Source organism: Agelaius phoeniceus, chromosome 7, assembly GCF_051311805.1.
Source record: "Agelaius phoeniceus isolate bAgePho1 chromosome 7, bAgePho1.hap1, whole genome shotgun sequence".
Classification (NCBI taxonomy): domain Eukaryota; kingdom Metazoa; phylum Chordata; class Aves; order Passeriformes; family Icteridae; genus Agelaius; species Agelaius phoeniceus.
In genome coordinates, this window is record NC_135271.1 from 45,833,904 (window position 1) to 45,861,761 (window position 27,858).

Here is a 27,858-nt window from a genome sequence, read left to right on the forward strand (position 1 = left end):
GACACCTTTTCCCAGTTCTACTCCTCAGGGCACTCCTCCTGCTCTGAAAAGCAGCAAAGCCCAGGCTTTTGAAGTTGAACGTTTAAAAGTGTACACAAAAACGCAGGATTTGCACATATTCCATTTAAGAGATGTCCAGAATGCCAACTTACCTGTAGAAGAGCAACCTTAACCTTATACATAAACCAGACCACTCACCCCATCTTGTTTTATTCTTCCTGAAGGACATCTCTCCTGATGTTTTATTATAAGACATGGCAGACTGCCTCCCAATATGTGGGAATATTACTTGAACATTTCCTCCTTTTCCTTTTAAAAAGAAAAATTTTCTTTTTTAAAAAGAATTTTTTTTATGGCCCTCTAACACCTCAAATAACAGCACAACTAGAGCTGCTATACTTACATTTCAGTAATCACTGCCTGATTTAGCAAGCAGTTCATCTCACATTTCACCAGGTGTGCAGAATTTCTGTTGGTTAGCTCTGGGGATATCTGCCACACTGCATGTGTGAAGGAAAGGCAGGGTGTGATGATCCCAGCACAGCATGAGGGCAGAAAGCTGCCCCTGAGCTCCCTGCTGCAGTTCTGCTGTCAGGTGTCACTGCTCTCACACCCAGCAACCTCAGAGCTCCATTCCTGCTCTCCTCTCAGACCAGGGCTCCACTTTGGGATACCCCAAAGCTCAGAGTCCTCAATGGAATTAAAGCTTTGCCATAGCATTGGCTGCTGCTCTTTGGACAGAGCACGTCCACCGTGGCTCCTGCCCTGGTTCAGGTGTTGGTCTGTCACAGAGCTCAGTGAGCTGCTCACACACACAGGGCACCAGATTTAAATATCAGCGGGTGGAAACCCTTTCTCCAAGGCTCAAATGCAATCCTTGCCACCCCCTTGAGCTATTCAGGAGCTTGGACACTCACCTGTTGAGCAGGTCATCTCTTCAGCAAGTGTTCTCATGAATCTGCACACACTTACCTTATTCTGTTTATCACTAATGACTCATCCAACACCAACTCATGGGACAGAATGCTGCCTGTGCATTACAAACAGGGAGAAACCACTGGACTACACAGCTTGTTTCCTGAAATCTTCTGAGGTGCCAACTCTTGTAATGTTCAAAATTGTTTATTTAAAAAATATTTTAAGAAAAAGTCAGTGGCCAGTTTCTAGAATCCTTTTCTTTTGCTCTCCAGCATGAACAGATACTTTAAAAGAGCTTTAGCAGTAATCCTAAATTAATATTTCATTTGAGTTTCCATGGTAGTTTCAGCTCTTCCTTTCTAGTCAACTGTGAAAATAATTTTTTACTTAGAGTAACTACAGATGAGTTCTGATCCTATACTGTATACATTTTGTATATATACGTATTGTGGTATTTTAAAGGTATTTTTTTTTAACCAAAAAATGGATCATTAGTAGGCTTAGTAGTGGAGGTCAGCAGTATCATCATCTTCATTCCAGGGAAAACTGATTGAACATCCTTTGAGGCCAGCAGAAAGCTCCCTCTCCACAAGTTCAGCTTTGAACATCACTGCCAGAGGTTACGAGAGGCACAACACATACCAGTGTTGTGCAGCTGCCACAGGCAAGCAAAAAGATTCCTCCTGCTTTTTTCTTCCTTTTTGTCACCTTGAAATATGGGCACTGAATGAGCAACCCCTGCCTCCATGAGATCTGTATTTCACACGTGGAGATAGCAAAGCACCATAAATTAGTGACCTAGGATGATAAATTATCCTTGCCTCCATCAGCCATCCTTCTGTCCAGCTAAGCCTTGAAAAATTCCAAAGGCCTCAGTACTTTTGCAGAGATGCCCAGGGTTGGACAGACAAGATTCATTGTTGGTCTGCTTGTTCCACATGAAAAATGTCTTCACTTTTAAGGCTGACAACCTTGAGGACCTTTTATCATCACTGACATTGCTTCCCTATATCATCTCATCCTCCAAAATGGGGATGCATTGGTTCTATTCTGATACATTAGGAACTTTCACAAATTTTCTGAAATGTTTACTCAAAATTCAGTTAATATATGTGACTGCACTGATTCTGATAAAAATAAAACAATTGCTGCTACATGAGGAGTTTCTCAGCAATCTCACTGCCAGGTAATTGACTGAAGTGGGAAATTTAAAGGCATTCAACTACAGAGCTTTCCTTCTTCAAACATCAAACACCATGACTCTCTTAGAAATGAGAAAGAAACAATTAGAATATGCTCAGCAAAATAAATATTCTCAAATCTGCTTCCTAGTGTGTTCATCAAGAGGACTGCATTGCAATCTCAGTTTTGTGGAGTGACTAATCAGAGTACCAGGAGCATCACCCATCTCAATTTGTCATTTAGAACTTTGTTGTCATCATTCAGAGTTTATGCAGACTCTTCTATAGACCAAGAGGCCAATTACAAGGCAGAGACTCCACTGCACTATTATGTAAATAAACTAGCATAATTCCTGTGGGGAAATAAAAAATCTATTAGACAAAACTATAAAATTTTCAATACATCCTTTTTTTTTTTCCCATGCTTTGCATAGAGATTCTCCATTCAGCAAAGAATTTTAGAACCTAGTTTGTGATGGAGCACATCACATGTTCCCCTTCAAACTTAGACTTATTTTTGTTGCCTATTGAATGAAAATGTGGGTATTCCTTAGCCTAAGAACACAAAGTCAATGAACAATTCCATTTCTGTAAATAATTTTAACTCCTGCTATTTATGGAACCCACAGACAGCTTCCCATTGCCAAGCAAAATCATTAGTACTGTGGGAGAAAACATTTATCCCAATGAATTCTGTGGAATAGGACAGAACTGGCATTTCACCTGAGTGTTCACTGAATGTTTTCCCAGGAAAACAACCAGGAAAAGCCTTGCAACTACACTCTGAAGAGACAGATGCTTCTATCTGTGATGCAGCCAAATTTTTTTTGCTTCTAAGCTTGTGTCAACTTACAACACACATGAATCTGTGCTCTAAATAACAGCAAAAAGGCTGTGGAAATGTAAAAAGTTAAACATTTCTCTTGTCCCTTGTAAAATTTTATAGAATTTCCTGCCCAAAACCATTTTACTGAACTTATGAGGATGCATGTACAAGTAATTGATCAGGTCCTCAATCTTTCACCCTTCAGCTCCTTGTGTGTTCTGCCCACCTACAGAACCTGGGGATTCTGGGGCTGTGGAAGGATTGTGAAAACAGTTCCTGTGGAGAACCTTGGTAAAGTGAAAAAACAAACAAAAACCCATTGTGGATTGTTTCACCTATGTGCAATTTAAAGATTACTAAGTATGGCACTGGTAGAACTCAGTGTCTCCATCAAATTTTTGCCTACATATTTATGACCTCATTCTGATCTAATACCAAATATTTAATAGCTCTACTAACATCAACTGTGTATTTATAAGGAAATAAATTATTATCTATCAACTAATTAATTCTCAAGCAGATATAAAGTGAATAAAATGTCGCCGTGAAGGGACACTGAGACATCACAATGAGTAAAATTCCTCAGGCCTGTGTGAGAATTCAAGTTTTAAAACTCATGTTTCTTCTATACCCACCAGATAAAATTTAGATCTACCTGAGTTTTGAAGATAAGGGATTCTCTTCCAGAAAATTAATGGCAAAGTTTCTGAAATTTCCAACTACTTATGCCTCATAACAACTGCAATTGTGGGGAAAAAAAAAAATAAATAAAAGAGGGCCTAGTCCATCTCTGATGATGTCAGCAGAACAAAGGCAGAACCTGTGGAATCGTAGCTGTGTGGTATGAAACTATTTAATACAGTATTTTTATAGAAAAAATAATAGCTTTAAAATTCTATTGACATTAATATACAGCTATACACCTAAGTCATCCAAACACGTGCAGAGCTGCAAAAACATTCAAATAGAATTTGTATAAAAAGCAAAAATTTTCATTAAGAAAATGGATTTAGCCATTTGTACAAAGTAATGTTTTTTCGCTTCAATTTGCTCTTTCTTTAGCTTTCATTTTATAAGTTAAATTTAAAAATTAGTCAACACACTGAATTAAGTATGTAGATTTTCATTTAAATAAATCAGTCAACAATTTTTTTATAAAGTATTTAACACTTCATTGTAGAAACATAGGCAAAATGACTATTATAACCAAAATGAAAAATACTGTTCAATTTAAAAAAATGTACTTAAACAAGAACCTGAAAAAGTTTATGATATGCATAACATTGTTCAAGCAAAATTGCACTAGTATTACATAAATCAAGAGTTTTATAAAGGCCCCAATATGGCAAAGTTTAGAAATAGGTAGTATGCATGCACAATAGTACAACAAAAATCTCTTATAAAACAGCAGTTATTTTTGTAATGCTTGTACAAAGGGAATAAAGAGCAACCACAAACATATTTAATCTGTTAGGTTAATATATTATGATAGCTAAAAGTCAGTCATGTCTAGCAGAGGAAGGAAGAGTCCTCCACAGGCTATGTGTGAACACGTCTTTTGTGCCTTTAAAGTTATGTATAAAATATTTTTGATTCAGTTCAAACCTGAAAGTAATTGTATTCTTTATTTCCATCAAAATTAAAAAAAGGTGAGTCGGATTTTGCCTCTTAGCAACAACAGAAAACAGGCCAGGTCAGAGAAGTGATGGAAACTGATACTGATGCTTTTCACTTTTGATACTTGGACTTGATATTGAACCCAGACTACTGAAACTTGGGCTTTGCTAAGGTTTCACTTATATGCAGCTTGGCTCCTTTTACCTCCACAATACCACAGTTTATCTTAATTTAAAGAAACTGCTGTGTTCCAATCCTTTAGTATCACTAAATAGGTGTGAGGGTTTTATTTATGATTGTCAAAACTGAATGTTGTGATCATCTGAGTGTGCTTAAGGTTGGGGGTCTGGCTTTTTCCCTACTGCTCGGTGTGAGTGAGGGAGTTATTAATCCATAAGAACTGCGTGTGATTAGGTGAATAAACATGTAAAGCATGTGTAGGCAATGCCCTCTTGTGCTCTAGGGTGGCTACTGTCCTACAGGACTGTTGGAGTTTGTATGCTTTGTCCCACAGCAAGTAAGGTTTCAGCTTCCAAGATATATCGTTACTATGTTCTATAAGGTTTTAATAAATACAGAGCTTGTTTACATGGTATATATGTTTAGTATATCATGTACAGTCACTGAATTTCTGAAACATAATCATTGTGTTCATGCAGATCATTAGATGTTTCACTTCTATAGTCTTGTTTACTTCTTGGCAACCTAAAGCTAATTTAAAAGCAAGTTATGTTTGTTTGTGAAAAGTTATCTAGCTTCATCAGGATCTGAAGAGAAGTTCTAATGGGCACAAAGAAGAGAGTAGACCATTCAATCATTCTTTCACCATTTAAAATAAACAAAATTACACACTGTACTACAGCTTCCAGACTACATAATGAAAAAGTGCAGATACCATCTTCATCGATTAAGTAGAACCAAAAAAGTTCATAGAAAATAGATTGCTCATTTTCACGCTACAAACGAATATGTTGTTTGCCATTTTAACAAATTTAAAGGTGTGTTATTTCAGCAGCATTGTTGTAAATTGTACCGTAGTGCAGTTTCTTTTTCATAAAAATACCTTACAAATGGTCAGTCAAAAGTCATCAGCAAAAGAAAAACCCAGAAAACAATCAACCAAACAAAAAACAGAGGTAATGCTGATGCCAAAACAATTATAATACTGTTGGTACATAGAAAAGTAATCCTTATATTTTATACATTTATACAGAGTATAAAAGGTAACAGCAGATTATGCCACAGTCTCCCTTATCCCAATATCTATTTTCTTTGGAAGAAGTTCTCTTCTTTCATCAACACTTCCTAAGGAGTTTCGACAGTTTTGTCCATCCACGTATAACTTTGCATATACTGGATTGGCGTAATTTGTTGGCTGCAGAGAAACGAAGCAAACATTAGACCAGTCAGATTGAATCAAAATTAGCATTTATGGAGATGGAAATGGCTTTGTTAAAGCAAGAACAAGTACACATAAAATACAACAGGACATATTTAATAGATACCTGGACGTCTGCAAACCTGATGATGAGTTAATTATTTAGTTGAAAATTAAATTCATGATGAGACATGCTATTATAGTAACCAATGACATGACATGCAGCATATTATGATATTAAAACCATAAAAAACATTGACAAAAATTAAATTAAAAACTTTGAAAAAATGTCTCTGAGGTTGATTTGTCCACCTTATTACACTGGAAGATTTCAGAATAGATATGAAGGAGTTTATAGAGAAGGTGCACTGTGAGACCATGTGACAAGTTTAACAGTAGAAAACTGCAGCCAACAGTTTCCATATATTACCTGTTCTAAGACATCAGCATCCCATCAATAGCTGACCATGTTTTCGAATTCTGTGGCCCAAATACACAACATGATTTGACCAAAAAATTCAAGACTTTCGTCATGTAAATTAATAATAAACCAGCATAACTGTTAATATATCATAGTAGTTACAAATTGATAAGCCTTTTCTCAGCAATTTTGGTGGTTTGGACTGGAATGAAAAGCATCTGTTGAAATGAGTGGCACTTCAGCATTGGACAAGTCCATTTTTAATGCTGCAAAGCACTTCCTTGTGTGAGAAATCCCCTGAGTCTCCACTATTTCCTTAATACTTTGTGCCTTTATTGTCTCTAGAAGAACTGTGCTATCCAATTAGAGTTCAGCTTTTATCCATGATAACAGGAAAGGGCACCTTGTGGTCAAAATCCTCCTCTTTTTACAACTAATTTATCAGCACTGCTCTGCTTGCACAGATACTGAGTGGACCATCAAGAAGCTCTAAAAAAGGGAAATAATTTTTGTTTGGTGTAATAAGAAGTGGCTAAACTTTGTGGCCAAAGCAGAACTGGGTAGGTTTTCCTGACTTGAAAATATCCTGAGTACACCCTGGGAAACAAGGAATGAAAAGTGACTTTAAGTCTTAGCTCTTCCTTTCCTTGTTGCTCAACTCTGTTTCTGAGCCCAGGATTAAGATACTCCTCAGGCTGGATAGCTACAGCAGCTGCTCAGTTAATGAATTAAAAGCTGCCCATTCCATCTATTACAGATGAAAAAGTGATTGCTTTGTGGTCCAGACTTTCCTGGAATGGAGACAGAACAAGGTGAGCCAAATTTATTTAATTAAAAAAAAAAAAGAAAAAAAATTAAAAAGAGCTACTCTCAGTTCTACCTGTCTGTCCACACAGATCTTTACTTTTGTGGTCATGATTATAATGAGAAATTTATAATGAGAAAATCTTTCAATTGTCAAGACTTTTTTACTCCATTGGCCATCATTATTAAGGACGATAACCACAACAGAACAGAGATGCTTTGCATCTATGCAGTGCCTTATTGACTTATTAAAATTATATATAATAGTAGGGTCTGCCTCATGATCCCTCTGTGAGTGGTACTGATTGTACAAGGCAGTACAGCGAGGTACAGAAAGAAGCTGGAGTGACCAGAATTTAGGAGAAAAAGTTAAAGATGGGTGAATATTCTGGCTTTCATCATCCATGGTTCTGTGCTCCATCAGAAAAAAAACACACCCCATAACAATTATTAAATTTCCAAATACAACATATTACAGTCATGCAAGAACGTGAATGGCACAAAAAATGGATATATATTGAGGCACATGAAAATGAATGTCATATTGATGTCCCTTTTGTATCTTAAATCTTTATGTTTGCAAACCTCATACTAAGTTGTAGTAAAAAAATCAGATGTTTAGAAGGAGCTCTTTTATGATACAAATCCATTGAAATCTGAACAATTATAACATGCTTTGCAAATACTGAAGGAAATTGTTAATTTTTATGTGCATCAAATTCCTCTAAAATAAAATCACTTGTTTCCATTATTTGGGACTATCTTTCAGTTTGATAAACTTCACTAAATGCCTGTAATTACATACAAATTTTAAATATATCAGGATAAATGGCTGTGGTGACCATGCTAAACTTATATAATAACTTATAATATGGCAAAGCATCACATTACTTATTGGTTTTTTGTTCCTTTGCAAAGACATTTGCAGTTTTAGATCATGTTACAATGATGGGTACAGATGAAATTTTGTATGCAGAGGGGGACCCTTTATTTCAAATAGAAAATGTATTATTTACTGTCATCCTTCATTCCAGTAAAAGAAGAAAAACAAAATTAAAACCAAACAGAAAATGCCTCTACTCAAAAATGAAAGACAAACTTTCTTTAGAAAGGGGCTGTGGTGGAATGGAATGGACTTGGATCATCATTTCTCACCCCTGTTGATAGTGGTCCTTTCAAGTCAGAGTTTAGGTAGATTGATGGAGCTGTGTGGGGAAGCTTGAATGCAGTGGACCCTCCCCCTATGTATCTGGCCTGTATAAACAGAAAATTTCAGTTTCTGTGCTAATAGAGCATTTTCCACGTGTACTTATCAGCACTGTTAAAGAAACAGGGCACCAACTAAAACCATTATTTTAGAGTGATCTACATTTATAAAAACCTCCTTCCAGGCAATCCTCAGCATGAAAAACTTACATTCAACACGAGAATAAAATTCAGCATTTTCTGACCATTTTCCACTGAGGATTAGGGCCAGACCTCACAATAAGCATTGGCTCAGCCACTCTGCCTCCAGTGAGTAACTCCATTTTCAGCTTACCTCCTGCACTGAGCACACTGCCTGTGTGATGCAGTGGTGACATTGCTAGAGCTATCAGTAATCCTGTTATTGCTTTGTCAGAAATGCCAGGGAGTGATGGCTGCCCTTTGGTGTGCGCCCGATTACGGAGCTCCGGGAGAGATAGCGCGGCATTACCCCGCTCATCCCGTGTCACATCACTCAGGCACTTCAATCACTGCACTGCTGCTGCAGGACTGACAGCATCTCTCACAAGGAAACGATAATACTTACTAGCTTTGTGCAAACATTTAATCTATCTGCCCCGTCAGGGATCCCAGCTCCTTGTGCCTTGGCAAGTTTTCACATGTGGAGTAAGTTAGTCTTGCATGCACGCAAGCACTCTTTGGTGCTTCAGACAGGGGCTGGACAATAATGTGCTTCCAATTTTAAATATTTGCCACTAGGCTGTGGTTTGCCAGCTCATAGACATGTCTGCCTTGATTAAAAAAAAAACCCAATAATTTTGTAGTTAATTTCGAACTCTATTTTGATCAAATACGGGCACTAGGAAAAATGACCATCAGACGGCATCAGACTACAAAACAGCTGTTAATATATACATGACATTTATTCTAATGACATCTAACTTGGCTTTATGTTCATTAACTAAATCTAAATGTCATTGTTCTACATTTCCATTCGTTACACTTAAAGACAAAACCTTTGCAAGACATAAAATGGCTTTGCCACTAGAAAGAGAAAAGAAATTACCTTTTCTGCATTTAGGGTAAAATCTGAGGCTAAAAGACCACCTTCACTGTGGTCATGGCCCACCTCATACATGTTATATGATGGATTGCCAATTTCTACATTGAGTCCTCCATTTATCATGGGTTGTCTTCTGATAGTTTTTGTCCTGTAATGCATAAACATACAAAAATAAAAAAAGAAGATAGTGAACTGTTGGGTATTTTGTTTCTCTTTAATCTCTAAGATCAATGGGATGAAAAAGCATTTCCTACAGAGACAATCATAAAATCCTTCAATTTTCCAAGCAAAGTAGCAATCTGAGTCTATGTATAGATAGATGCAGAAGCTGGAAGCAGAGTTTTATTGTTTTTCTCAGTTTGGCTGTAGTGGTATGGATCCATACAAAGCTCTAACTCACTCTCTACAACCCTGACTTCCTCCAGTTATTTCCAGATTTCCCTCACTTCCAAGGAAAGCCTTGCAAAGTCATTGCCAATTCCCTGCAGGAATGAAGGCAAAGAGAATATGAGTCATGTCCCATTGCTCATTCATTTCACTTTTGTTTCAAACCAGTTGCACAAAGTCAGCTGTAAACTGAGGACAAGCGAATGGTTCCATCAGGATGCATTAAAAATGCATGAACTTCTCCTCGTTCCAGTTTGCATTGCCTGCCAGTGGTGATTGGAACACTGAGGTTCAACTTGAATTTTCTTTCAAGCTTTAATAAAAGACAGAGCCTTATTTTTAACCTTGAATTAGGTATCAGTAAAGATAAGTGATTGAGTTGAATTGTTTCTGTTGCTGAATTCATTTCTTTCAGCTAAGGAGGTGATTTCAGCCCAAGCAATTGAAATAACCTCAAGAGGGTAATTTTTTCCCAGTGCAATATGTTCTCTAGAATTACAAGGGAATAATAGGGAGGTCACAGTCAGGATGATAACAGTCGAGTCCTCTTGTTGGCTGAGTAAGATGCAGTCAGTATCTGAAATCCAATATACTAAATGATCTGTATTTTTCAGAAATGTCATTGAAAAAATATTTCCTAAAATAGGCACTTAACAGTAGCATGCAAGTGTTGAACAGCTACACCTAGTTTAATACTTGACAGTCTTCTCTGAAGAGATAACTCTAAAATACATTTTCAAATATAATTTTAAGAAGAAAGCCCTTTATTGAGGCTAGTTCTATTTCTCCAGTGAAAATCTATTATTTAACAAGTGATTCTCAGTAACCTAAATAATTTACAGAGCAGCAACTGGTTTCAGGATTTGGCTATCACTAAACTTGGCATTTTAGGTGCAGCAGCACATAATGACATCCATGGAGTCTGGCAGGGTCAGCATTACTAGCAGTATGGTCAGGAGATGTATTTATCTTATTGGCTTTACAAAAAAGGTTTTAAAAATTGATGCTCACAAGTTTACACTAGAGTTTGCAGGGGAGAGATGCTGCATGTGATGCCAGATCATAGTAACTTAAAAGATTCTTTTAGCCTAGAGAACTGAAATAGCCTCCTAAATGGCCACATTTGCAGAAACAGCAGATTCATCACTTATTTTTAAAGGACTTAACAAAGAGACATTATCTTGGTTTCACACGTGGGGTAACAAGGCCCAGGAGAAAGGAAGACAGCTGCTCAAGGCCAGCAAGCAGGACAGCTACAGGCCTGAAGTAAATGGTTTGCTCTCTGATTCCCACCCTGCCTTCCCTAGTGGGCCATGTCCTTATTGCCAGGAACCTTCCCTTGCTAAATCTACAGCAGCACCATCAACGTGATGTTCTTTGAACGTGTGAAGGGCAGCAGCTCTCTCGGGTGTCTCGTACAGCAGAAACACTCCTGCCTCCCCTGGCCACCAAACATGGCCTTGGAAGACATGCCCAAAGTCAAAAAGTCAAACTCAAGCTCATTATCAGCTCCAAGGCAGCTAAATTCAAGAGAACAAAATATTCCCTACTCAGTGCTGGAATTTATCTTCCTGTGCAAGATACTAAAGGAATGTGTAGTAAGGAAAGGGTTGGGGACTCTACAGTAAATATTTTGAGAATTGCTTGCATCTTCAATATAACTTGAGGATGTAAACAATACTCAAAATTAGAGTATGTGGTTTCAATGAAATACATTAATTCTGTTAAATTCTCTAAGTCTCTGCATAAAGTTATCAACACTTATACAGCCTTGTCAGGATTGAGCAAAGCGGGTAAGAACTACAATTTTTGCAACTACTGCATGATGAACTTAAGTATCAATAACAGATGTGGTTGTTCCAGCAAGAACCAAAATGTAACTGATTTGCTGCCTCCAGAAACAAGTCTTGGGTCATTTGTTGCATTTTTGTTTCTCACATAAAGTGAGTTTTTGTATATCAGAAAGATGAAAATACTTGAAAGATTTAATTATTTTTTAACTTCATAATACGATAACTTCAATATAAAATTACTTACCTTCGTTTTCTTTTGCAAAGAAATAGTCCAATTACAAGAGTAGTGATCAAAGTCACCAGTAGAACAAGAGGAACAATGATTGCTATGCTTCCTAAAACAGAAGGAAATATCTTTGAATAATCATGGCTTCACAGCTGTAAAACAGTTAAATTAATTAAAAGAGAATAATTTCCCATGCCAACAATGCAATTTCATATGATGAGCTTCACTCATCAATTTGAGATTTTAATGCTGATCAATAAAAACTTCATTACAGTTAATAGTGTACACACAAGTACTTTTATGGACAAATCAGGAGTTCTCTCTTTTTGGATACCAATATAATTTGGATTAATTCCCTGCCCTCATTTGCAGCAGCAATCCATGAAAATCTGGAATTGCCAAACAATTTGGACTGGACTGGCATGGCCAGGATCTTCAGCAGCTTAGGTCATGCAATTATTAATCTAAAATATCCAGTAGGCCTAGCTCTGGTTGAAGAATTAATTAGTATTTATAGGTATCTATTATCTTTATTTGTGGAAAAATAAAAAGCAGCCAGCAATCTTCATTTCTAGATGGTTGGTGCATTCCTGCATTTTGCTGCATTTTACTGCATTGTACTCAAGAGCCAACAATTTTGGTATGTTGATATAGGCAATCACAAAAACTACAATAATGCTTAATGCAGCAGAAAAACAGTGCACAGATCAGACAGCAATGTTAAAGGAGAGGAGGGAACAGGGAAGAACAAAATGGGCTTCACATTATTTTGGCAGATGATTTCACTGAAATGAGAGTATCTGCAAAAATAAGGTCAGTAACTGTACCTTTATTTCTGAGCCTTGCTTTAAGTATCTGCTCGTAAAGAAATACATGCAACAAATAATTTTATGTTATAAATACAGGACTTATAAAAGCAGGAATTCAGCATAAAGCCAGTGTGGAGAGGCATGTATTTTCTTTAATATCACAATCCTTAACTGGTGGAAAACAAAAATATTGCTGGTTGTTTCACTGACAACATTTATTGATTTATTAAAAAAATAAGCTGCTGGCAGTGTCTACTCTACATTAACCACAGTCTAAATAAGGAATTGAGAACTGAATTCAGGCTTTGAATTCTGCCTGAAGGCTTTCTGCCTGAAAGCCAAGTCAGGTTGTCAGATACACAGAATGAAGTACTGAATAAAAACGTGAAGCATCCTGAGTTCACTTCAGCTTATGAAGATTCAGCATGTAAAGGATATTACAACAAGGCTTTTTAAAGAAAACATTTGATAAATAACTGCCTTAAGTTCTACCTACGTGCCAAAAAAAAAAAAAAAAAAAGTTAATTTTGGCTTGGCATGTAAACATTTCAGAAAAAAGCCCTGAAAAGTTTCATCTAACCACCAGGCTGACCTGAATAGCAGGCAGCTCATTGTGCTGCTCCACTTGGGCTAAATGTGAGCAGGGCAGGTACAGCAGGGCACCAGCAGCACACTCAGCACTCTGCAGGCAGCCTTGGCCACTTTCAGCTGCCAGTACTGCAGCAATGCCATCCTTTTATGCTTTCAGAGGTGTTTAAAAACATTCAGCAGGAGCTATTCTTACTTTCGGGATGATTTTCACAGTAGGTAAAACTCAGCCCTCTGCAGATGGCCAATACAAAAGTTATGCACTACTTACAGCTCTATTTTTGATGCTTGCAGTAGGATTTAAATGGTCAGAGGTCTCCCACTAGCTCCCTGCACAGGGCTGATATGGCCAAATGCTTGTCACTGGATATTCTTTCCTTAAGAAAAGTGCAGCCAGCCCTTGGAGCAGGCAGTGCAAGGCCTAAGAACTGCCTTGTGCAACACCAAGTGGCAATCTAAAAGTCTAGAAATATCTACTTTTTTTTTTAAAGAAAAAGCTACCAGTAATGAGCGTTTTTCATAGCATAAACTCATGTTTTAAGATAGCACAAGGCTTAGATTTCTAAAGTGAGCCAAATTTGCCAAGTGACAGCAGTGATTGGAAATACTCACTGGTGCTGATGTTGTCAGACTTGCTGCTTTTGGGAGCTGGCCTCTCACACTGCGTGCCTGACCAGTTGGCTGAACATCTGAAAGGATCCAATTACGATGGGGAAGTTAATAATTGTCACCTATTAACACAGCAACCCATGAAAGAGACCACCAGCACCTTCTCAAGAGCTACTTGAACCACAGCAGTGCTTCCACAAAACCAACAAGAATCCTCATGAAAGGAGTCAGCAGGACCCTGCCACAGCAATGACAGCACTCAGAGCGGGGATTTAGTTTAACCCTACACCTTTGTGTGTTTGATTCCTGTTATTATCACTACAACTTTAATTCCAGAGTTCTTTTCTAACTTCTCAAAAAATAAAACAAGTTTAATCAAAGGTATATTGGCATTTTAACTTTTGAAACCTTGAATTTCATAAACAGATGTTTATTTGCAGAAATATAGCCACATGTATGTGTGTGTGTGTATGTGTAAGCAGGCCTGAGAGTCAAAGAATAAAGAGTTGTCCTAAAGGGACAGGAGCATCTCCTGCCCTCAGAAAGCCCTAAATACTATTTATATTCAGAATATGTGTTCCAGGAGCCAGGTGCCTGGATTATTCACAGCTATTCTGCTCTAATTTCCTTGTGTGAATATCAATATGCAAACAGTTCCTCAGCTGGGATTCAGAACGCTCTCCATGCACACAAGGAAACACAAGGAGTCCATGGAAGCAGACTCAGCAAATCCATCAAAAACAGAAACAAATACCTGAATGAAATTCAATTGCTTATTCAACCTGCTGTAAATATGATTAAGTTTACTACAGACCCTCAAAGTCTCCTTGTGGAAATGGCAGGAAGTAGTCACTTTTCATCTGTCTCTGTTGCATATTGTGCAATGAATCATGTTTTTTCTAGGTCTTTCTGAATTATTCATGAATTTCAACATCAGTTATCTTTAGGGAGGTGCAATAGAGCGTTACCCTCACACAGTTCCAAGAACTACTGCTATCTGATGCCTTCCTAAGGATTTCATAAACTGCAAAGTTTACAGCTGGTTATGCTTAACAACTGATGTTGCTCTATAATAAAAGAAGTTTTGGAAAGACACCAAACATTCTAGACAAAAGCAATGCCATTCTCAGGGAGGAGCCCTGGGCAGCTGTGCTGGAGATGCTTTGGGCTCTCTTCTGTCTTTGCAGATCACTGCAGAAGACTGGCTTGTTTCTCTCCTTGCTCCTAAACCTCTTCCAGCACAACCTGACATTCAGATAAATTTCTTTACTGGGTTTCATATTAAGCTTGAACTTCTTTTGGAAAGTTAATTTAATTTTTGGTAGGATACACTATGAAAGCGCTTAAGCTCTGCAGAGGGTCTTTAGAAGCATTATTGATTTTTTAAATATATTGATTATTATTGCTAACTGATTCATATATTGCCACACACTAGCTAAATTGCATTATAATTTAGAAGTTCTTCATGTTCATTGAAATAAGTTTGCTTATTAAATAAATATGGCAAATACACACTTAGGTTTCCTCACTGCAAAGAACCCCCAATTCCTAATTACACACATGCTTCACAATGATATATTTTATAACTGAACCCAACTGACTTTTCCACCTGCTAACCATCACTTCAGCACCCTGCAAGTCACAGGGAACACAACTTTAATCTTTCAAAAGATGCATCTGTTCCTTTTTCTTTCCAGATCTCTTTTTAGCAATTATGTAAGAAAAAAATTCTTGCACTGACAGCTTACCTTACTAAGATACTGTTCAAGGAATTTGCTTTTTAAAAATATCAATTTTCAACATACAGCTGCAAAATAAGGGTCTCCATTCTTGTAGAGAAACATTATATATCTTTATACTTAGAATATTCTACTCAGCTCCAAGCTGTTGGCACATGACAAACATGAAACAAAGTCTTTCTATTTCTTCCTGAATATTTTGCATCATTCCTGATCAGGATTCAGCTCATGCAATTAAAACTTGTGATGACAGGCAATTTGCATTTAATAATACACTAGTGAAGGGAAAAGAAATATTTTCGAGTTAGATATATCTAACTTTGCAACTAAATTCTTATATTAAATGTTTCAAATGCTTCCACTGTATATAAAATCATTATGATAAATCTGTCATAAAAACAGTTTAGAGAACATAAGATAGTGAGACTAGCGAAAGGATCACCATGAAGCATTCAAGTACAAGCTCATGAGAAAATTGTATAATGTACAATTACATTCTTCAAAACCCTATAGCAGACATGATATCAAAACAGCTGCTGAAGAAAAGAATCCTACAGCTAGATATGCAGTAAACAGAGGAAAAAATAAGGCAAACATATTAGAAATTCTTTACCTATCTTGTCATTCTAATTGCAAAAAAATCAGCAATATTGAAACACCTGAGGCATTTGACAGCATTCTCATAAAAACATTGTTAGTTGCCACTATATTTTAATTTTTTTTTCCAAATGCTTGCTTTCTCCAATAAACTTTAAAGAGACTGAAGCTGGAAGGATGGCAGTCATTTCCTTCTGCACTTTGAGGGGAAATGGCTGCCCTTTGATGGTCCAGCAAGGTGTAAAGGCTTGTCTTGTGCAGACAGAGGAGAAAAAGGAATTGAGCCCAGGGGAAAGGGATGTTTTCTGCAAGGGAATTTGACAGAGCAAATCAGCCATGAGCAGGCACATGAATAATGATGGGGTTGGGACATGGACAACTGTTCATGCAGGAAGATGGGAAATGAGCAGATCTCCACCAGTTTCAGTTGTCTGCAGAGAGAAATTGCTCTTAATAACAGCATTTTCTGGTGTCAGGACATCTAAATTCAGACTGCTCAGTTCCTAGCATGGGAACTGACTCCTGCTTGAGTTGGATGTGCAGTGGTTTGTCCTTTCCCAAACTTTTTGGTACCAGGAGCTGTTCTGTGCCATTTTCAAGGGCTGTATGGTCAGACAGGACATTTGCAGTAGTGTCACAGACATCTTTTATGAAGAATCCTTTCCTTAGGAGTTTTTCTCCTGAGAAGCTGAGAGGCCTCAGGAACAAAATGTAACCAATGGTTACCTGCTGCTGTGGAATGCAACAGGTGCATCTGGGACTGGGCTCATGTGGTTGTTTCTAATTCATGGCCAATCACAGCCCAGCTGGCTCGGACTCTCTGTCTGAAACACAAGCCTTTGTTATCATTCTTTCTTTTTCTATTCTTAGCTTGCCTTCTGATGACATGCTTTCTTCTATTCTTTTAGTATAGTTTTACTATAATATATATCATAAAATAATAAATCAGCCTTCTGCAACATGGAGTCAGATCCTCATCTCTTCCCTCACCCTCAGACCCCTGTGAACACCGTCACACTATGAGCAAACAAAAAGGCACTAATGAAGCAGAACCACATAAAGCCACTTTGTCTCATCAAAGATGTTCACATCATCACAAACTCAGGAGAGAGAACAGTGGAAATGCCTGATTTGAGTCACTCCCAGACAAATACAGATGGAAACAGATGGGGAAGCTGACAGTGAAGGACAGGCTGGAGTCAGCTGAGTGGTGCAGAAAACATCTCAGGTGCAAATCTCCAGCTCCCAGCAGAACCAGAGAGAGATCAAAGGGCAGCAGTTCCACAGGGGATGCCCGTATGAAAACTGAGAGTGAGTAAAAGTAAAAAATAAAGGTTGCACACATTCTGCTGCCAAGGTCATTAATAAAACTGCTGCAGCTCTCTCTGCAACAATTCAGTTCCACATTTATAAAGAGATGAGTGCTTGGGAAGTGCCTCTGAGGTACTAAATGCCTGTGCCATGGGAATTATCTATTTTGTAAAGAGAGATGTTTTTTAAAATATGTATTCAATTGAGGTCATGAAGGTATTGCACTTGGAGTGAGGAATGTTTAGACTGGAGATATTTACATTTCTGATCATGCTGTTATTACAGAGTCCATTCATGACAGGAAATGTCTCTCTTGTCTATTTCTGTATAACCCTTACAGGTCAGTGTGAGCAAACTTTCTAAGCTCCATTATTCACACACTTGACCATTTGACTAAGAAATGACTGAATAAATAGAAAAAAAAACAGTAAAAAAAGAGCTAATTTTGGTGCAATTTTTAAAAAAGTTTGTTTCTCCTTTTTTCTCCCTCTTTGTGCCACAGGCATTATCATAAAAATATAATACAGATGGCATAACATGCAGTTAAAAGTGCTTTTGTAGATAACTGTTTTCCAACTCAATACACCAGTGCAGATCCAAAAATGACAACAACATTGCAAGATTAGTCTAGAGGTGTACAAGAAACTGTGGAACAGTTCTTACAAAACAGAGGTGGAAGGGGAACTGAAAAGGTTTCTTAGCTATAAATGATATTTCTTCATTTTAAAAAGTATTTTTTTTAACTTTGGTCTTGACATAGCAATATATTCTAAAACATCCTAATGAAAGTATCTAGCCTCACTATTTTAAGAACACTCAACATTAAAATTTCACTGGAACTTGTCTTATCATTAATATTAAAACTATAAGACAAGGAAACATCTGGATTACAGTTATTTACTATCTACATTAAATTGCATTGAAAGAGAGAAATCAAAATTCCCTTTTCCACAAAACTCTAGGATGCCAGAGGATGATAAAAGCCTTGCACTAAACCAAATAATTAAACTGTTCCTTATAATAAATTTAGGAATACTTCTGAAGATATGCATTGTTCATACAGGGAGCTGATAAAATAAAGTTAAATCCACTGATTAATTCTCTAAATTAAAGCAATTTTATGATAAAGACAAGTCCCAACCCAGGGCTGATCAATAATTGCACATTCTGCAGCTTCCCCTCTACTGTAGGTTTTCATTATTTTCAAGTAGCAACTTTTCCATGATCATTTTATACGTGAAGAAACCACATTTTAGTAGTTTTGTCTAATGAGCATTCCTCAACATCATAGAAAGAAAATAATGTAGAAGCTAAGGGATACAAAATTTATACTTGCTACCTGAAAATGAAATACAAATTACCTTGCAATCCAATACATTCAGAATAGGACAATAACATCATTCAAAAGCAAGCAAAACAATAAAAAATTTCTTTTCAGGATGACCAAAAACCCACTGAAATTTAGTCAAAATATATGTGGGGAAAAAAAAAGTGATTTAAAAAATTAATTTTAATTTGGGCATGAGTTTACTATGTACAAAGGATTATTCACAGCTGCATGATGCTCAGTGTAAGGAACAATTTCCAAGTGCCACTCAGCCTCACTCATCCAAAGGTAAGAAAAAGAAGGAACTGAGAGTCTTTAACCACCATGCAATTAGCAATATGTATACAGTACAGAAGCCATACAAATACTAAAAATAATAACAGAAAATATATAAAAGCATGTACAGGTGACTACTACTGTAGCTGAAATTACACTGAGCAATAAAACAAAAGGAAAAGAGGTTGAGATGGTAAAACTAAAAAGAAAAGATGAGAAAAGACTGGGTAAGTAGGCAGATAAAAACCCAAGCATGTTTTTCCCAAGCAGTGATACACAGCAGCAAATATATATATATATATATATATATATATATATATATATATATATATATAATACGAGTTTTATCTGAGCAATTTTAAACTCATGGACAAAGGATATCTGCATTACAGCCTAGTTAGTAAATGCCCCATGAAAAAGATACATATTCCTCTTTTCCAAGATCTTAACATCTCCTCCTCTGACAACCACTCTTCAAACACCTGTTTTCATTTGGTTCTTGAGCTACTACTAGTTTGTGGTACAAAGTGGATAAAAGATCCTTTATCATACAAAGGTATAACCTGCGGATTACATTCAGTTTCAAGATATTTATAACAAAGATATTTTTAGTTGAAAAAGAAAGCTCTCAAAGGACTGGCAGAATGCTGTGACATTCCTGTTGCAATTGCAATTGGGGAGCTCATTAAATATACCCCAGGAAATCATATGGAAAGCATTTATTGCAGGATACTTGAAAAAATTTCCTGGTTTTTGCTGCCTCTCAGGGTTACCAGGGCCTTCTCTTAGTCAGGCTTTTCAATCCTGTGACTGTTCTACACCACAGAGGCTTTTTCTACTCAGCCTCCAGAAAATGCCAGTCAGGGGCTGTGGTCCCTTATTTGTCCACAACTGGACCATGGGTGTACCTGAACATTTTTTGAGCAGAGGTTTGGTTTAATGATGAGTTTATTTATTATAAACCTGTGTGTATATGTAGCACTTGTACAGCTGCATGTGCACTTACATAAAAACTGCTCATATGGGAAGATTTTTCAACAGTAGAGGAATGTCAGGAGGAAGGCCCAGCATCACAGGAAGCACTTGAGCTGCAGGGGAGCTCCTCCATAAAGAGGAATGCACTCTGTTATTCCTGAATAATTCTGGGACCTAAACACACACACACACACTCAGGTGCTCACCCCCACACTCTCCCCTCACACAGTGCCTCTCTCCAGCCTCCTGGCTATAAACCTGGCAGGAACAACCTGGCAATATTGGACCAGGTTTCCCGGAGCAGCTGTGGCTGCCCCATCCCTGGAATGTCCAGGCCAGGCTGGGTGGGCTCTGAGCAGCCTGTTCTAGTGGAAAGTGTCCCTGCCTGTGGCAGGGGGGCTGGAACAAGGTGAGCTTTAAGGTCCCTTCCAACCAAAACCATCCCAGGATTCTGTAAGAACAGCTCTCCTGCTTGTTTCACTCCTGCAGGAGCTGTTTTTCCTACTTTCTCCATGTCTGCACTTCCAAGTTCAAACTTTGCTATCAGTTTTAGGTAATTCCACAACTTGCTCTCTCCCCAGTTGTTCACAGTCCTTAACCTGTTACATGAGCAAAATTCCCCATTAAGAAATGAAATTATTTATTCTTTCTCCACCCTTCACTTTTCAGTTTCCTCTGTTACCAAACTCAGGCTTTCTTCCAAGCTCCTGCATGGTCTGTGCCTTCTCATTAACTCTCCAGGATGACTTGTTCTTCACTACAGAGGAACTGATGTTTGTTCTAATATTGAAATACAACACACACTTGAATCCCTCTGAACAGTTAGCACATCCAGCCACAGGCAACTAATGCAATGCTGTACTTTGGCTTCTGATTTTTATACTTCTAGAATGCCTCAGGGTGTTGTGTAAGGGTGTAAGGGGGTTATGATTTGATCACATTTATTCTTAGATAATTATTATAGAACACATCCATGTGCAGGTACAAATACCAATAGTAATAAAAAAAAATGGAATTCTAGCAATATATAGCTATGATGAAGGTATAAAAGAAACAAAGCTGAGAGAGAGCAATATTCTGTGCTAAAGATTCTGTAATGAAAGCCCTGCCCATTCAACAACCAGAGCCATTCTTGAGTACTTGAAAGTTTCAATTCTTTCCAGTTCTCTTCACTGGTATCATACAAGGTGTAATCTCTCTCTAAACCCTGCTTCTCTTGAAGGAGTGAATATACAGGTGGCTAATTAGTGAGAAGGAAACAAAGACATAATTAAAGGTATTTATTTAAAGACAGACTGATAGAACAGATGGAATGAACAGTTTGCGAAATACACAGAAAAAACATTTGATTATTTCCCATATGAATCTGATCTCCTGATCATTCTTTTTTTTCAACTGATTTGTGAATTTACTGGGGCAATTCAGGCATATCTCACATGCTTCTCCTGTTATGCACATCACACACAGACCCCACCCATTAGTGAGCAGTACTAAAGAGAGCCTTGAAAATGTAGTGGGGAAATACTAGAATGGCAGTAACTATACACAAGATTATGCTACTTTAAGACACCCTAAGTGGAACATTTTTCAGAAAAGGTCATTATCCCAAATTTTAACATTCTGAAATTCTCTCACAACCTTTGTATCTGAGCAAGAACAATTATGTGGGGCAGAGGGGGAATAACAATCATCACATACCGAAAAATAATGTGAAGAATTAATATTCTAGATTGCATAGAAGTCCAAAGAGAAATCACAGCACATTCTGCATATTTGAAACCATGACAGAGCTTTCACTAAAACTGGCAATAGTCCTCATAAAACCTCCTTTTTTTTTGGTGGCTTATATGAAGCCACAGCAAGGCCTTAATTCATTCCTAAAATGATGAGGTGAAAACCACAACTCCTCCTTCCAGAGTACAAGTGATATTTAGGTCATTTAGTGCATTCATCATTAAAAAGACACCTTGAGACAGGAAGATAAAAATGTGTGCTAGCTGTGCAGGCTGTTGAGAGTCTGTTCTTACAGGCTTAGAGTTGTTCTATAATTATGGCTTTAGGATTTCCCTTTGGAACTGCTAAATCTTATTCTCTATTGTCTTTACTGAATGATAATAAGGGCATGATTATGTGTAAAGTTTGCATTCTCAACTGATGCTGACTGTGAGAGAGAGCAGAGCTCCTGCTGAATGACAATAAATCCAGGCATCTCCTATTTCTTCTAAAAATCACCCACTCCCCAATTAAAGGCTGGTTTAGAAAAACATTGACCTGTGGACAAATGGCTCATGGAGCATTTGAGAGAAAAAGCACAAAAGATACATCCAATGTGTGACTTTGTAGGCAGCAGTATGTTCTTGGGGCTGCATGATTCTGAAAACACAAGCATGATACAAGGAGATACAAAAAGTTCCAAGCACCCCTGTCCCACACTCTGCTGACCACTCCATGCTTTTCCAACTCTAAGAAGTGGTAGTTAGGAAATTAATTTTGTTTCCAATGGATTTATGGTACCTCAAGCCAGAGAGTTTCATTGCATGAGAACATTGACAAAGCAACTGAGACCATGTTGTAACAAAAAATTAGATTATTCACCCTAAGCAGTCACTGTCTTTGCTACTCACCAGACACCCACATCACATCCCCACAGCATTCTGTGTTTCCATAAGTCATTCACTGAGAGAAATTTAAATGTGTGAATTTCACATTTTCTCCCACGTCTAGGTCTTTGGTTCACGATTTCACTACTGACTTTTGCATCACAACCACTGAGTGATGCTTGTTCATCTGACAGGTGTTTTGTATCTCTCTGTACATCTGTCTTACAGGATTTTTAAAGACTACGGTTGTTTCTTTTCCTGATGAAGATTAAAATTTTCTCTTTAAGAAACAGACCTAAAATCCTTTAGAGAAGTAGAGCATACAAATGTAATTTTCTTTTTAACCAGAGAAGTCAACATTATGATGTAGCCCATATACTTTTGTTTAACAGTTTCTATAAAATTTCTATAAAAATTAACAAGACTTATAAATACAAGCTTCGTTCCCGAAGTAGAACCTAAATAGCTGTTTTGTTCCCTTCCCTGTTCAGATAAGAAATAGGAAGTCAGACTACAGAATATGTGCAATATCACTGCTCACTAAACTTCATGCTATGTAGAATTAACTTGGTAAAAAATATCTCAAAACATGAGCAATACAGGCCAAGTGGCATTTTCAGTTTTTTCGCAATTTATTTAGTAAAATAAAGCCTTTTATTTCTTCCTCTGATGATACACACACTCCAAATGTATTTTTAAATATACTCATCAGTGCAACTCTCAAAGGGTAAGTGTGTATTATAGAAATGGTCCCCCAGATTAAGTATATATTGTGAAATGTATGTGAATGTGCATGACTTGAACCAATGAACCGTGGCCTGGAATGATGTCACAGAATGTGCAGCATTAAGTGGAAGGTTAAACCTACTTGCATCTCGGTTCATTAAACGTGGTTAAAGTGCAAATTCCCTCATTCTGACAGTAGTAATCACAAGGGTTCACTTTCTGGTCACAGCGCTGACTTTTAAACCCCACAGAGCATCTGCAGAATTTCAGTAAAATAGACCTACATAAATATTCTGCCTTGTGCTGGACAGATTTCAAACGCGTTATACACAACGACGGCAAGACACGCACACGTACACGGGCACACACCCACAGAAGACAAAACCAAGATTTTCTTTTCATGGAAGGTCCATCTGACAACACTGAAAAGTTTGCTCATGAGTGATGATCAAACAGTTTTTAAAACAATGGACCTGTGCTGCCTGAAGGGATCTCAGAGTATTGTTGTCAGGTGTACATTTCTATTGATTGATCCAGATTGCAATGGCCTTAAAGATGGTCATTGCCATTTTCTTGGCATTGTTAGTGGTGTTGGTGTATGCTGCAGCATTTATGTATTGGAAATCCACACACAAATTAAAAAACAAAACCTTTTTTTTTTTTTTTTTCCTTGAGATGCTATGGTGTTCCATGTGAATTGAGAAAGAATATGAGAGTTTTATAAGAAAAAAATTTATGAAAGGTCACAAGCTTCCAAAATAGCATTCTAGGTGTTTAAGCAAATGAATCACCAGGCTTAGTCAGCATATTTGGGGCTTACATATCATAGTTGTGATACTCTCCTTTTGACAGGATTTATCAGTCTCTAGTCCTCAACTAAAGACGTTTAAGGAGGGACAAATAACAGGCAAAATGGTAAAAACAGGAAAAAAAATAATAAAGGAGAAAAATAAGCACCAAAAGTATTTCCAAATGAATAAGGGCTACCATGCAAAACTAAATTACATTATCTTCAGCCCTGCACCTGCAAACATACATTGACAATTTTTCAGTGGTAGTGCCACTACAATTGTGCGTCCTTTTTCTCAAGCAGAAGTGCTTCAGCTCTCACAGGGAGGAACCCATGGCACATCTCTTCCACTGGTCAGACTAACAAAACCTAGGCATTTATGAAACTCCTTTGAGAGTCTGAATAAAACTCTCTTTCAAGATCACCTGCATCAACAGAATGAAAGAGTGGCTGTGTCTTTATTCACAAAGTTGTAGTGCCAGATCCCTTTGGGCAATAATTTGCTCATGTCACCCAGGGAATGAGACACTCATGTCCAATTCTTTTCCAACACCTCTCTCTTCCAGCCTGGAGGATGCTCTGAGCTCCAGGTTGCTTGGAGAAGTGGAAGACCGTTGTGAAATGAATATTTTTAGGAAATAAATTAAAAAAAATAAAATAAAAAGAGTGTGACTAGGTAGCTCAGAATAACTGAGAGCAGGAAAGAAATTAATTTCTTGCTACAGTGACTACTTCAGTATTTTACATTGAGCAGCTGAAAAAGAAGATACACCATAGATCTCAAGAAAGGAGTAGAATGTAGGCTTTTCTGCTTGCAACAGTATTTCACTCCTAAGCTACAAAATACCAATTTCTTTTGCGTTTTATGTCTGAGTTTAGGAAAAGCACCCTGAATTACTCTCTTGACCATGACAGAGGAAGGAGGGCACAATCTCACCCCAGAACAGCCACTATACTCTGGGCAGTGGGAAGGTTAGGGCAGAAATACGAAATACATGAGCATATCTCCATAAGGGAAATAACACTGGCATGATTTTTCCTATTCTCCAGCTATCAGGAGAAGGGTTTTGCCTTCAAATCTGACCATCTCTGTAGGAAAAAAGACTTAATCCACCTCTGAGAAGCAGGACAGGCAATCTCGAGTTTCCATTCCAGAAAAAAATGCCTGAATAGACCTAAAATTACTATAAGTCTCCAAAGATGTATCTTTGTCTCTATATGCATTCACAATGGAGCCCTTACTTCTAAATTTCAACACACATTTTGCAAAAGGGTATGCAAAGCATGAGGTTACACAAACAGCTAGAAAACAAACAGTGTAAGTTGAAACTGCAACCAGCAGTTAGAGAGACCAAAAATACAGACACATGCACAATAATTTTATTATTTGTAGTCACACAGGCATTATAATGATCTGCAGGAGGCAGGATACTCACAGACAGACAGGTATATTTGTCTCTGGGTCCAGCTGACAGGTGCCACCATTGTAGCAGTAGCCATCACACAGCTGACAGGTAGAGGCAATCTTTCCATTAGTGCAACTGCCATGGTCAAAAAATAAAAAAAATAGCAAAAAGCAAAGTGTAATCAGTATTTCAGTAAATCTGAGCATTTTATTGTAAAATCAGTATTTTAATATATTATTATAAGATCTACTGATTGAAAGAATTCTAGGTTTCTGGTTTGAAAAGTTAGCACGGGCAGTGAGATTATTGCACAATATATATTTAATCTTTCTTTTAATGAACATAAACGATTAGAATACAAATAGCTCAGCAACAGAGCAGCACATGTTACCCATGCCTCCAACAGTATTTAGTATGTCTCTATCACTGTCACAGATAATGCAGAATTTTCAACACTGAAGAACAATGAAGAAATTTCAACAGTGTAGAAGAACGCCATTGCTAGCTTGATTAATTTCAGTGTTTCCAAGTGAAAAGCCATTCAGTTTCCTGTTGCATTGTGCTTCCTCCAGGGAGGAGTGCTCCATGAGTTGGTTTTGAAAGCCAGGAGGCAGTTGGTTTGGTACGGGCAGGAGCCACACAGAGGAACTGATGTGACATGATGACCACTCCAGGCACAAACTACGGTGTGGGAGATGTCAAGGACAACGCAGCCAAAGCGCTGTTAAATGTGGGATTTGGAACAAAACCTCTTTCCCACACACACTCACTTGCACACCACGTCACTGCTGTCCTTGTTGGTGATGCAGTGTCCCCCGTGGCAGCGGGTGCACTTGTCCACCTCACACTTGGGGCCCTCGAAGCGCACGGGGCAGACGCATTCCACGCGGCCGTCGGCCGAAATCGTGCACGACTCGGAGTTCACGCAGTAGTGGTGGCAGACATCTGAAACAGCACCAGACCTAATTACTAAAAGACATTAAGGAGCATTATAGGAATAAATAATAAGTTGTTTTCCATGTTTTGAAAGGTACTGTAGTAAAAACAAAATGGAAGCTGAAGCCGGCGACTCACTGGCAACCACAGGAATCGAGAATACCCCATAAACAGATATATAATATATTAACAATGTAATCCTGGGAAGTGAAATGGAAGTATAAACTCATAAGAGGTTTTTTTTTTCCTTTCTAGTTGTCTAACCATTTATGGCATCATTCCACATAATATAAAGACTCCTGATGAGAAAAGCAGAGTAATGTTAATGTATTTAATGGGACGTTGGCAGAATAAAAATCTTCTGATACATTCACATTACCATTAACAGCATTATGCTAAACTGAAATTGAAACGATATTTTGAAATAATTAAGTTTTATTTTCATTTATCCACATATTAAAATTTCATGAAGTTCTAATAATAATATATAAAGACATAATCCATAAGTTCTACAAAGTACTACAAACAGGCATAAGCTTCACAGACTGTGCAAGACCCCATTATGGTATCTGACTGTTTAAATGCCAGTAAGACTGAGATTTCAAGTAGTAAATTCTTTGACTCTTCAGAACCACCAGTAAGTGTCTAAGTTTTCATCCCTTTTAAAAAAATCAAATTGCCTAACTGAAGAAGCTTCCAAGGGCTACAAAATACCGGCATCCTAACATTGTGGTAATTTTTATTTATGTGGTAGTGACAACTTTATTTCATGATTTGTTTTTTTCTTTAAAGTCATTATTTAAGCTCCTTAATGGGCAGGGACACCTTCCACTATCCCAGGCTGCTCCAAGCCTCATCCAGCCTGGCCCTGAACACTTCCAGGGATGGGGCAGCCACAGCTTCTCTGGCCATCACTTGAGGGTGTCTCAAAGTCAGAAACACATTTTGCTGATGCTACTCTGTGCTGCTTTTCCTCCTCTCCAAGGAGAGAGTACTGCTGGAAGAGTTTTGCTGAGGGACAGAGCATGGCTGTTGGAGGAGTTATTTCTCTTTGAATATCCATTTTATATCTCCACTGTCTATGCAGGCTGTAGGCTCAGCTGCTTAAGGAATTAGCAACAAGAGCGGCTTAAAAAATGCTAAATGAAGTTGTTCATTGTTTCTTGTTCCCCAGTTCCAGGTATGGAATGGCAATTTGCAGCAGGGGGCCTGTTTTTGGAACAAAAACTACTGCAGTTTCAAAGCTAATACTGGGAGTGATTTTATGTAAGTGCAGTGCAAGGGCCATATGTTTGCATGCACATTACAATTAAAAAAAAAAAAATCCAAAACCACAAAACACAAATACA

The 27,858-nt window shown here is 37.7% G+C and overlaps 1 protein-coding gene across 5 annotated transcripts in view; it reads right to left on the reverse strand.

Moving 5' to 3' along the window:
• Positions 1–3,760: 3,760 nt before the first annotated feature.
• LRP1B (LDL receptor related protein 1B) overlaps positions 3,761–27,858 on the reverse strand; it is a 638,345-nt gene continuing 614,247 nt past the window's right edge. For 3 of the 5 annotated variants that reach the window (XM_077181744.1, XM_077181742.1, XM_077181746.1), the window contains 8 exons: positions 26,344–26,518; positions 25,604–25,708; positions 23,520–23,633; positions 13,830–13,906; positions 11,839–11,929; positions 9,418–9,562; positions 8,301–8,399; positions 3,761–5,917 (listed from right to left, as the gene is read on the reverse strand). In XM_077181744.1, the coding sequence (XP_077037859.1) occupies positions 5,777–5,917; positions 8,301–8,399; positions 9,418–9,562; positions 11,839–11,929; positions 13,830–13,906; positions 23,520–23,633; positions 25,604–25,708; positions 26,344–26,518 (947 nt within the window). In that variant the 3' untranslated portion in view covers positions 3,761–5,776. Of the gene's footprint in view, positions 5,918–6,350; positions 6,401–8,300; positions 8,400–9,417; positions 9,563–11,838; positions 11,930–13,829; positions 13,907–23,519; positions 23,634–25,603; positions 25,709–26,343; positions 26,519–27,858 lie in introns of all 5 variants that reach the window. The other 2 variants (XM_054636373.2, XM_077181743.1) reach the window with 2 other exon arrangements.